This window comes from Microtus pennsylvanicus, chromosome 1 (assembly GCF_037038515.1).
Source record: "Microtus pennsylvanicus isolate mMicPen1 chromosome 1, mMicPen1.hap1, whole genome shotgun sequence".
NCBI classification, from domain to species: domain Eukaryota; kingdom Metazoa; phylum Chordata; class Mammalia; order Rodentia; family Cricetidae; genus Microtus; species Microtus pennsylvanicus.
In genome coordinates, this window is record NC_134579.1 from 156795356 (window position 1) to 156807316 (window position 11961).

The 11961-nt window shown below is 33.5% G+C and overlaps 1 protein-coding gene across 1 annotated transcript in view; it reads left to right on the forward strand.

Annotated features, from left to right (window-relative positions):
• LOC142832944 (uncharacterized) overlaps positions 1-8064 on the forward strand; it is a 776034-nt gene extending 767970 nt beyond the window's left edge. The window contains exon 8 of the mRNA XM_075943776.1: positions 7336-8064. Within this exon, the coding sequence (XP_075799891.1) occupies positions 7336-7959 (624 nt within the window). The 3' untranslated portion in view covers positions 7960-8064. The remainder of the gene's footprint in view (positions 1-7335) is intronic.
• Positions 8065-11961: the final 3897 nt, after the last annotated feature.

Below are 11961 nucleotides of genomic sequence, written 5' to 3' on the forward strand. Positions count from 1 at the left end.
AGACATCTTCATAATCTATATATTTATTGCACAATACTACAAAGAAATCCATAAAACAAAAAATTAAAAGAAATATTCTAAAATAGTAATTCACATTTTCATCTGAATCATGCGTATTTTATAGCATATATTTGGGGAAAAAAGAAGGGCTCTGTAATTATTTTGCGATGATTTATTCTCTTTTTATTATAAACATTGGTAGTCCATCACTGATTCAAATCTACAATTATCAGTTTAAAGTATACACGTTTATATGGAAATTAAAAATTACTTCTCCATTTTTATGCTATTGTGTCCTATCCATTCCTGCTCAATAAGGAAACCTGTCTCAAACTTTTATTTTGGTTGTTTCTGTATGCTGTCCTGTGCAGTAGTATAGATAAGTTCTTTGTCATACAAAGATGTTAATGTAGATTTTAAAATTGGCATGGATAGGCTCAAGGAGTTATGTCATAGATTTTTTATATATTAATATTTGCCCAAGTTTTAGATTTCATGTGAATGAGTGTATGGGTCCTTATTTTAGTGGAAATATTTGGAAATTCTCCATCATTACAATAATATTACCTGAAAAGTTTATTACACCCAGGCTTTAATATGTTGAACCTTGATGATGGAAGTCAAAAAATAATTCCACACCAGTTTAGAATTATGAATAAAAGGGTTATTAATTTAAGGGATAAAACTTACTGATCACTGTCCTAGATAACAGTTCTCTGCGTGAACAGGAACAGAGTCTATCATCCAGAAGCAAGAGAGTGAGCACAGGCTTTATGGCTGCTTTTTTACAGTATCAGAGACTGAGCCCAAGTGGGCTAAAGCCTATTGACTGAAGGGGTAGAATGTGCTCCCACAACACCTCCCCCTTTTGATTAAATAAGAGAGTGCCAAACCCAATACAACTAGAAACAGATATCCAGTATAATTAGAGTAATAAGCAGCATAAACAATATTAAGCAAGAAGCATATGCTAAATGTTTTAATAATCCTTCTATCCTAAGGACTCTAACTCTTGTATAGGAAATGGCTTGGCTAGATAATAAATGTGCAGTAACTATGACTATCTAATCTTCAACCCCATCAAAGGCCTGGGAAGGGAGATAATATTACTTGAGAAGGCAGGAAATACAATCAAGCAGCTTCCAAAGCAAGAAATATATGACTGAGACAATTAGCTACCTGAGCAATCACCCAAAGTCTCATTTTGCAATGTTGAAGCAAGCAGTTTTGGCTAAGGCCTAGCATAACTGACAGACCATTTTCAGAGTCAGGAAATTTTTCAGAACTATCTTACCCTGTCTTGGCAAGATTTGACAGTGTCTTTCTTTGAGTCCTGCATATACATTTCCAATACCATGTACTTTGTTAGTGGTTGAGGTATGGGCAGTTTCTTGCCCAAAGGCCAACCGTGTCAAGAAGAAAACAAACTCCCAGTGGAGTGTTTTCAGTGTTCAACATTCTCTCGGGAATGGATTGGTGCTGTCAGGAGCAACCATGTCTTATGTCAATAGAATCCTAAGTTATTTAAATGCCATGTGTTACAGATGCTTGAAGTAGTTTAAGATTACCTATCTAAACAGAATGCAATCTCTATGTATTTAAAAAACCTGATTTATCTGACTGAATGTACAGCAAGCATGAACAATTATTGTCCTATAGTATTTAATACCTGTATAACTTAAAGACTAAAGCTTCATGTCAGAATATTAAATAATTTGTAAACAAATGTGCAACAACTGAGGACAATGACCTCAAAATGTAAACAATGTATAAGTATTTTGATCAGAGGTAGTGGTAATATGTGATGCAATATGAAAATACATCCTAAAAGTTGTATCAGTATACAAAATGTCCTAAACAGATGTAGAAACATCCATATATACAATCTGATAGAATAACTTCCATAGGTGTACAAATAATGTAAACAAAAATAACATATGATTAACTTTGTATTGATTGTATTTTATATCAATTGATAATTTTGTATCAATGTATAAAAAGTATAACAATGTAAATTATCCATAAATAATTGCTCACAAGTAATTACTCTAATACCCACTATTATTATTCCTTCTTTTTTTAACAAACATAGTTTTCACCCCAATCTTCTATCTAGTACCCATAAACATTGTTTCTAATCCTATGAACAAACTTTTTTGGGATGGAAGCATCATCCTCTAGAATTGCTTACCACTGTCATGAGGGTGATGCTCTCTTAATGAGATCCTACAAAAGTAAAGGGATGGTTAAGTTTCAAAATTACTGTCTAGTATAGTTGCCAAAAATTTCTGAGTAGTCGATAGTTTTTTTTTTCAATGTTCTTATTTAGAGTTCAGGCCAGAATGTCATAAGAAGGTGCACCATTTCAGTAGCTGGTACACAAAAACTGCAGGGCATAGTAAAAAACAGCATGGCTTCTTTAAAAAAAAAAAAACACGCTGCCAGCAAGAACTCTAACAAGGTCAGTCTACAGAGCATTTGAGTGGGGTTTGTGAGCAAACTGCTACAACTTGCTCAATGGCAACATAGACTGGCTGTGTGCCTAATAATGGGGCACTGTGCATGGCTCTCGGAGACAGCAAACAGCTCGGCCATGCTGAACTGGATAGAGCAAGCAGGCAGGGCCATATTTCCCCTAATAAAGTGGCTGCTTAAGTTCATACAAAGGGCTTAGCATTTTAAGAAGCACTCATGGACAATAAAGAATTAAAGATATACAACAGGACAGAATCAAACATTAACTACCTCTAAATGAGTTACAGTGTTTAAAAATTGTACATAGGCATAGGGCAGAAAAGAAAAAACGTATAGAATGTTATGAAAAAGAAATAAATGTTTTTTTTAAAAAAAGGTAAACTCTTTAAAGAGACAGAGTATAAACAGTCATAGATTAAAAAGAATAAAGAAAAATAAGCCACATAAATATGGAAAATTCACAGAGCTGGATTATGAATATCACTGTGCTTTCTTTAAATTTTTTGACTGTGAATGAGCTAGGTACAGAGACACATTTCATTGTATGTGCTGCTAAGCTAACTCAGCATGTATATTATAAGGTATCATGACTTCCAATTTTGGGTCCAAGGATATGTTGTGTTGGAAAGAGGTTCTTCTCTTTATTCCACAGAGCATTAGAACCTGTGGATTGCTTCCAGACTGGTGTGGTATGATGGAATAAGATCTCCCAAAAGGTTGCTGTGAATATCCCCACAAAGAAAATATTTTGCCCAATAAACAATAGGAAACAGTTTGGATAATAACTAAGCCCATATTCCCAAATATTATTTATAAATGTTCTTTTACATTAAAAGGGGGATATCCTATAAAGATTTACATTGGTATGGATCTTGGCTTATTGGTACAAACTTAAGGTCAATTTTTTATATGAATATTTCTGCTCTTGACTAAGTTATTGTGTTTTTACAGATCATTTAAAATACAGGTTAATAGATAATAATCTATAATAGTCAAGCTTGCAGTCATGTAAGTTAGATTTTCTAGCTGTACAGAGATGTATTTCAGATAGACAGGTAGTTTTCAAACCTTTTAAATAGTATAGAATATGGCATTTAAAATGTTAAATTTAAGAAGTTAGAATTTTTCATGACAGAGACACATTTGCTCCTCACAGTACCAGTTACTTCTAGAGGAAAGGGGGCATTAAAGGGGCTCTTTATGGCGTTAGCTAGCCATTTGGGCAAGAAATTGCTCTTTCCTGGACTGCTTAACTGGACTTGCAGGACCACAGAGAAATGACTGCTGAAATCGACTAAAGGTGAGACAATCCTTCAGGGTTCCTGCTTCATGAAAAGGCCTGCCAGATGTTCTGCACGACAGAGAAGAAAGTGTACTGACAAACTGCCAATATTGGCAATTTCAACTGTCTCAGTGTGTAGGTGCACCCCTCGCGGTTCTGATTTCCTTGCTCGTGCTCTCTCTCCTTCTGTTCCTGATTTGGACCTTGGGATTTCAGTCCGGTGCTCCAATGTGGGTCTCTGTCTCTGTCTCCTTTCATCGCCTGATGAAGGTTAATATCCAGGAGGATGCCTGTATGTTTTTCTTTGGGTTCACCTTCTTATTTAGCTTCTCTAGGATCACGAATTATAGGCTCAATGTCCTTTATTTATGGCTAGAAACCAATTATGAGTGAGTACGTCCCATGTACCTAAGAATTAATACAATTTTTGTGTGGTTATTTTTGCTCTAACCTAGCCGGATGGCTGGGAATCAACAACTGGCTCTCTCCTTCTACAAATAGCAAAGGTATAAATCAAATTAACCTTAAATGCAGATGGTATGATTTTATGTATGAAAGACCGTAAGAATTCCATCAATAACCTCCAACAACTGAGCAATACTTTCATCAAAAACAAGGGATGCAAAATTAACTATCAAAAAGCAGTAGCCCTCCTATATACAAAGGAGAAATTTTTAAATAGAAATCAGGTAAACAATGTCTTGCATAATAACCTCAGAATATATTTTGGGGTAATTCAAAATAAAAAAGTGAAAGACCATTATAAAAACGTTAAGGTATTGATGAAATGAATTGAAAAAAGATATTGGAAAATGGAAAAATTCCTGCACTCAATGATTTTTAAATTGATGTATTAAAAATGAACATCTTATCAAAAGTAATGAACAAATTCAGTGATAATTCCATAAAATTCTTGGAGATCATGAAAAGACAGTGTTCAGCATCATGTGAATACAAACAAAAAAAACCTCCAAATAGCTTAAACAATCATAAAAAATAAAGCTATATTTACAGAGTATTAGCATCTACAATTTTAAATTATACTACATTTATATAAAAATCAGGTTTTGTACAATAATAGTATGGCTGAAAAACTGAGATATTGATCAATAAGGTTAAATTGTAGATACTAACATAAGTACTCTCATCTGTGACACCTTTATTGTAAAAGAATCTGGGAAATTAAACTTAATGGTAAGATAACATTTAATCTTAACCTCACCTAAGTCATTTACAACAGATCATAATTGCCCAATGAAAAATTAGTCTTTTCCAAACCAACAGCGTCTCAGTGGAGATAAAAGTCACTCCTACAAAAAGTCCTTACATCCAGCACTTGATGTAAAATACCAACACAACTCAATGGAATATTCCTACATTCTTTTTCTCCATAATGTTTATATAGGAAATTTATTTAGTTTTATTTCATGAAATTGTGGTTCCTTTATATATAACTTCTAGAGTTTTCCTTTTTTGTTTTATGAAATTTTTGTGAGTGTGAAATCTGTATTTCTCTCTGCATAATCTTACTATGCTTTTTCTTTGTTTCCTTTTCTTTGTTTATCCTATCTGTTTTCATTGATTATGATGATATTATTTTATTCTTATTCTTTATATGCCTATTTGTCTTTCTAAGTGACAGAAAGTGGGTAAATTCAGACATGAGTGAATATGGGGATCATCTCAGGGTATTTGAGGGATAAAAAGACATAGTCAGAATATATTTTATGAAAGTATCTATTTTCTGTATAAGAAAAATAGAAAATGTATCTCTGATAATAACATCAATCCTAGCGAATTTCTTTAATGTCTGAAAATTTATGGACACCTTCCTTGTAGTACACATGGTTCTCTGTGGACCATTTGGTAATAACTGCTTCCTGTTCTTCATCTCCTTCTTTCTTTATTAATTAATTTCTATCTTTTTATTAATATTATTCAATTTGTTCATTTCAACATATTGTGGAGATGAGTTATATCCATTAAGATAATACAATTTCATGAGTGTGATTTTTTTGTAGTTGAGTTATAGGCTTTGTATTAGTTACTTTTCTATTGCTGTGATAAAACTCCAAGATAAAGGAAATATACTAAAAAAGATATATTATGGTGAATCAGTGGCAGTAGTTGTCAAAGGATGGAACATCAGAGAAGAGGTCCCATCTAGAACCACAACAGGAAGCAGAGAGCTCACTTTTGGCATTTGAAGGCATTAAAATTCTTAAAGTCAGTCTCCTGGAGCATAGGTTTTCCAATAATTTGATATCTCTTAATCCTAACCATAAATGTCTACCAACTTCAGGCCATGTATTCAGACATCTGATTATATGAGATCGTTTCACTCAGCTTACCAAAGTCTTAATTTTTTATTCTGAAAATTATGATTGGAATCTCAAAGGTAACATAATTTCAATCCTTCCATTTTTATAATTTATTTAGTGCATGTTATAAAAGATCTCTTACCCATTTGCCTTAAGAAGATTATCTCATTAGAATAATTTGACTTTATTTTTGTAATATACTACCTTGCATATGGGTCTATGTATTTATAAAATTTTGTCACTTATATATCTGAAAACATTTTACATAAGTGTAATAACCCAGATATTATATACTTTTCTGTCTTCCAGTTTTGTATTCTCATCAAAGACAAGACCTGTTTTACTGGAGAAAAGAGAAGATTCTATCCAGAAGTTGGTATCAGGAATAGCTGTAAGTAGTGACTTAAAAAACTTGGATTTAAAGATATTCTAAAAATTTGATGAAGAGAGAAAAGAGAATGAATTATGTAAGGATTGAAATAATCTGTATTCACCAACCACACTGGGTAGTCCTGCCAAAAAAGATTCATAATCTCTACCTTATCTTGAAAGATGTCATATTAGATCACTTAAAATTTCAGAAGCAGTTTCTTCAATTTAAATATATATATATATATATATATAATTATAGTTTTAAAACATGTCATATTCTACAAAAAAATTTGAAATAGCCGAAAACGGAATGACACATATTCTATGAAACATTCAGTAGAGTTCCCTAAGCTAATAATTACATTTTGTGACAAGCTATTCAATTGAGATAAACTTGAGAAGGTTTTTCTAACCAAATGAGACTGTAATTATATCGTACCATTTCTTGTTGTGAGAAGACTTACACACTTAATGATGTTATTAAAGCCTTTCCTAGGAACTCTAGAACGAATAGTTTCCAGAATCTTCATCTTGAAGGGACAAATTTCCTAAACATCAAATCAGAATATAGCTTTACTCATTATTTAAATACATAGATGAAGTCTGTTTGATCTAAGAGCCAATACATATAAGATAAAATTTTAAGAATATTTTTGATTATAACACCAACTTTTACTTTTGTTTCAATATGAACAGAAACAAGATAAACATTATATAAACAATCAAAATGAAGAAAAACAAAGCAGTAATATTGAACATGGAAAGTGCTCCAACAGATGTTCATGCCTTGCTAGGCATAAGAGAATCAATCCCAAAGAGAAGGCATGCAAATGTAAAGATTGCATCAAGTCATTTACTTGTCATGCAAAACTTCAAGCTTATCAGAGAATCCATACTGGTGAGAAACCTTACAGATGTCAAATATGTGGCAAGTCTTTTACCAAAGTCTCACATCTTCATACTCATCAGAGAATTCATAGTGGAGAGAAACCTTTTAGATGTCAAGCATGTGGCAAGTCATTTACCCAGATCTCACACCTTCACACACATCACAGAATCCATACTGGTGAGAAACCTTACAGATGTCAAACATGTGGCAAGTCTTTTACCACGGCCTCAACACTTCATACTCATCACAGAATTCATACTGGAGAGAAACCTTACAGATGTCAAGAATGTGGTAAATTCTTTACCAAGCTCTCAAATCTTCATACTCATCACAGAATTCATACTGGAGAGAAACCTTTCAGATGTCAAGAATGTGGTAAATTCTTTACCAAGCTCTCAAATCTTCATACTCATCACAGAATTTATACTGGAGAGAAACCTTACAGATGTCAAGAATGTGGTAAATTCTTTACCAGTCTCTCAAATCCTCATACTCATCACAGAATTCATACTGGAGAGAAACCTTACAGATGTCAAGAATGTGGCAAGTCCTTTACTCACATCTCACATCTTCATGCTCATCACAAAACTCATACTGGAGAGAAACCTCACAGATGTTAAGAATGTGGCAAGTCCTTTAACACAAACTCAACTCTTAAAAAGCATCACTAAATTCATTTAATGGGTACATTTTATAAAATTTCTTAGTATACCTCACACTAATTCATTGTATAGATCTTCCTTACATTGCCAAGTTATTACCCAGGCAGACATCCTTTAATTAATTTCCAAAGCTTAGTCAATACTTAAACAGCAAGACAGTTCTTTTTAAATTTAGAAACATTGTATCCAGATATGAACTCTATTGTGATCAAGCATTTGTTGTAAACTGAATTTATGCATTGTTGTTGCTGACATACTATTTAAGCATCAACTATTATGAATAAATTTTCATTGTAGGAGTCATTTAAGCAGTAACATTTCTTGACTGTATGTTAAAATAATGTGATAAAGGATCAGTTATGTCCACTATTTCTGATTTTGATGCATACTTAATTTCTTGGTATTTGATTGCTAATGTAATGAGATTATTCTCTATATAAACATTATTTTCCTGTGACATTTTGTGATTTCATGTAAATATCAGATTATCTTAAATTTCAAGTCTTTCTATCTTGTATCTTTGCAATAAAAATGTTTATCATTTTGCCAATTTTTATTGCGTCTTTTTGTTCTGATAGTCTATTCTGTAAGGACAGGGTATCATAAATGTGAGCTTTTCCATGGATAAAAACGACAATGAAAATATGTCATAAATTATAAGTAGATTTGTTATGAGATATGTCAACACAGTGTGAAGATAGGTTGCTGTGGTTACTGTAATCGGAAGATGAATGGACAGTATCTAGGCACAAGATATAGGTAGGACTTCCTGGCAGAGAGAAGAAGTAGGAGGAAGAATTGAGGTATGCATTTGAGTTGTGCGTAAACAGGGAGGAAGCAGAATATATGGTATGTGGCAGAGTGTAGACTAAAAAATATAGAATAATTTAAGTTATTAGACCTAATTGGAACAAGATTAAGTTAAGGCCAACCACTCACAATAAGAATTCTACCTGTCACATTATTTGGGATATGGTAGTACAGTGAATGAAACACTACATAGATTACTTTAAACTTTGTATAATTGTGGTTCAAATCACTGTGAGGTAATTGGATGATACCAATGGGCATGCCAAACTGGCCAAGGAAATGCTATAAGGTGACAACATCAAACTAAGAACTCTAGTCATTTAGAAAAACACAGAGTGGGAGAGGTGGCCTTCCCCAAAGAAGAACACATAAACTGGTTGTCCTGTAACCAATGGACATCCCTGAAAAATACAGAATACTAACATTGTATGGATTGGTATTCTTGTATTTAGGAAAGATGTGTATACAAATTTATGTATAAAAATAACAATGCATGAAAAAAGGACACAAACTTGAAGGAGAACTGGGATATGTGGTATATAGAAGAGTTGGAGGTAGGAAAGTAAAGGCACAAATGTTATAATTTGTATGGAGTAAAAAGGTTCACATGTTCACAGATAGAACTGGGGAGACTAGGAATGTTAATCACACAAAATTGTCAATCCAATGAATATATGTATACTATGTTTTCTATTCTGACAGCTGGGCTGGTAGTGGATAATAGCCCACACATATTTTCCTTGTGTTATCTGTGACCAGGTCATACTAAACTCCTAGAAGCAACAGTGGACATACTCAATATTCAAAGTGTCAAAATACAGTCAAAATGATTCATACTGATTCATGCCTTGTGAAAATGTGAGAGAGTCTCAGGAAGAAAAAAAAAGAGGTATTTTAGGTCAAGTTTTTTTGTTGTTGTTCTTCTGTGGCATGTTCTTGTAGGTGACTTTTGTGTTTCCTGCAACAAATACTTGCATTCAATTTATAAGACATTATTATTGTCTTGAACATAACTATAGAACCCAATCTGGTTAAAGGATGGGCAGAATGTTGTCCTCTCTGTATCTTCAACCTTGATACAACCCAGAGTCAAATTCTAAAAGCTTTAGTCATGTTTCTTTTACAAATAAGGGTTCTCTTGTATTTGGGGCATAGGTGTTCAGGACTGAGATTTCACCTTGATGAATTGGTCCTGTTATAAGAATAAAGTGTCCTTCTCCATCTCTTCTGATTGGTATTAATTTGAAGTCTATTTTGTTAGATATTGGTGGAGGTATACCAGCTTGTTTCTTAGGTCCACTTGATTGGAAAATCTTTTCCCAACCCTTTACACTGAGGTAATGTCTGTCTTTGATGTTGAAGTGTGTTTCTTCTATACAGCAGAAGTATGGATCTTGCTTTCATATCCATTCCCTTAGCCTGGGTCTTTGCATGGGTGAATTGAGTCCACTGATATTAAGAGATATAGTATCTTCCACATCTGAGATTCTCTCTCCCATCTCTTGTACTCTGTTGGTTAGGCTTCCAATTGTAGTTCCCATTTGTTTACCCAGGTTTTCCATATACAGAATTCCTACTGTTTGTGTTTTCTTTATTGCCTCTATTTCAGTTTTCAAGACTTGAGCTGTTTGAACTGTTTGTTTCAGCTGTTTGATTGTTCTTTTCTTGGTTTCCCTGGGATTCTTTAAGAGATTTATTGATTTCTTCCATTTTTGTTTGTCTTTTCCTCCATTTCTTTAAGAGAATTTTTCATTTCCTCTTTAAACACCTCTATCATCCCTCATAAATTTATATTTTAAAATTATTTCCTTCTGCTTCTCCTGGGTTAGGGTGATCAAGTCTTCCTGGCATATGACCACAGGGTTCTGGTATTACCATGTTGCTTTTTACCTTGTTGAATGAATTCTTGCATTGGGATCTACTCATCTTTTCTTCTAGTTGGTGCTATCAGTGTCTTTGCCTGTTGGTCCAATCCTAACAATTGCTGTTTACATCTTTTAAAATTGTTCTTGGTCTGTAGGGATAAGTCCCGCCCCTAAGGGGGCGTGTTTGCCTATAAATTTGGCGAGCGTGCTCCCAGCCGCTGGTTCTGCTTTCCTGGTCTCCGCGGGAACGGTGGTTCTGTAAGTCTATTTCGCCATTAAAGCTATATATATATATATATATATATATATATATATATATATATATATATATATTACAATCTGTCTGCATTCGTTTACGCCGTTACAATGGATTGATTTAAGAAGAGCTAGCTAGAAATACATCTGAGCCATTAACCAAATGGTGGTGTAATAAATATAGTTTCTGTGTAATTATTTGGTTCTGGGTGGCCAGCAAACAAAAGTGCAGTCTCTGTTTACATATATAATTCTGATATTCAGGTTACTGGTCAAGTATAAATCTTGTATGTAACTAAGATATTTTATTTTTTAGTTTCTTAGTTGTTTTAGGCAGGTTTTGTATAGCATAGCTATAGAGATAGAATAGCATTAAACCTCTGGTCCTCTACCTGTCTATCCACAAAGGTAGGATTGCAAGTGTGTAGTACTGTGTCCAAGTGTATGGATCTGAGATCTAAGCCAGCTCTCCTGCACACTAGAAAAGCATTCCAGCAACTGAGACGAGACATATCATTGTACAATAATAAGGAAGTCAGGTCTGAGGTATTGCTATGAATAGTGCATCTTCTAAAACTTAGAATATAGCATGAACTTGTGTGAAAAGGCTGAATGCCTTCCTGTGTCTAACTCTGATATGAAAATATTTGCCCTCTGACTACCCTTTTTTCTAATCAAATACACTTGGTTAAGTCAGGAAAGTTTCTTTTCTTTTCCTTTTGAAGGTATCATGTATACTGCTTCTCCCTCCACTTTCTCCCTACAATACCTTTATTATACCTGTCCCCTTTTTTTCAAGTCCATGACCTCTTTTTTCACTAATTGTTATTTCATGCATATATGAATATGCATATATATTTCTAAATATAACCTATAGAACCTATGTAATACTACTTCTATGTATTTATTCAGGATTCACCATTTAGGAGAATCTACAGCTATGTACTTTTTAGACTAGCAGAATACCTAACAACAATCAAGTAACACTTTTTCTTTTACTCATTTGTCTTTATATGATATCATGCTCTTC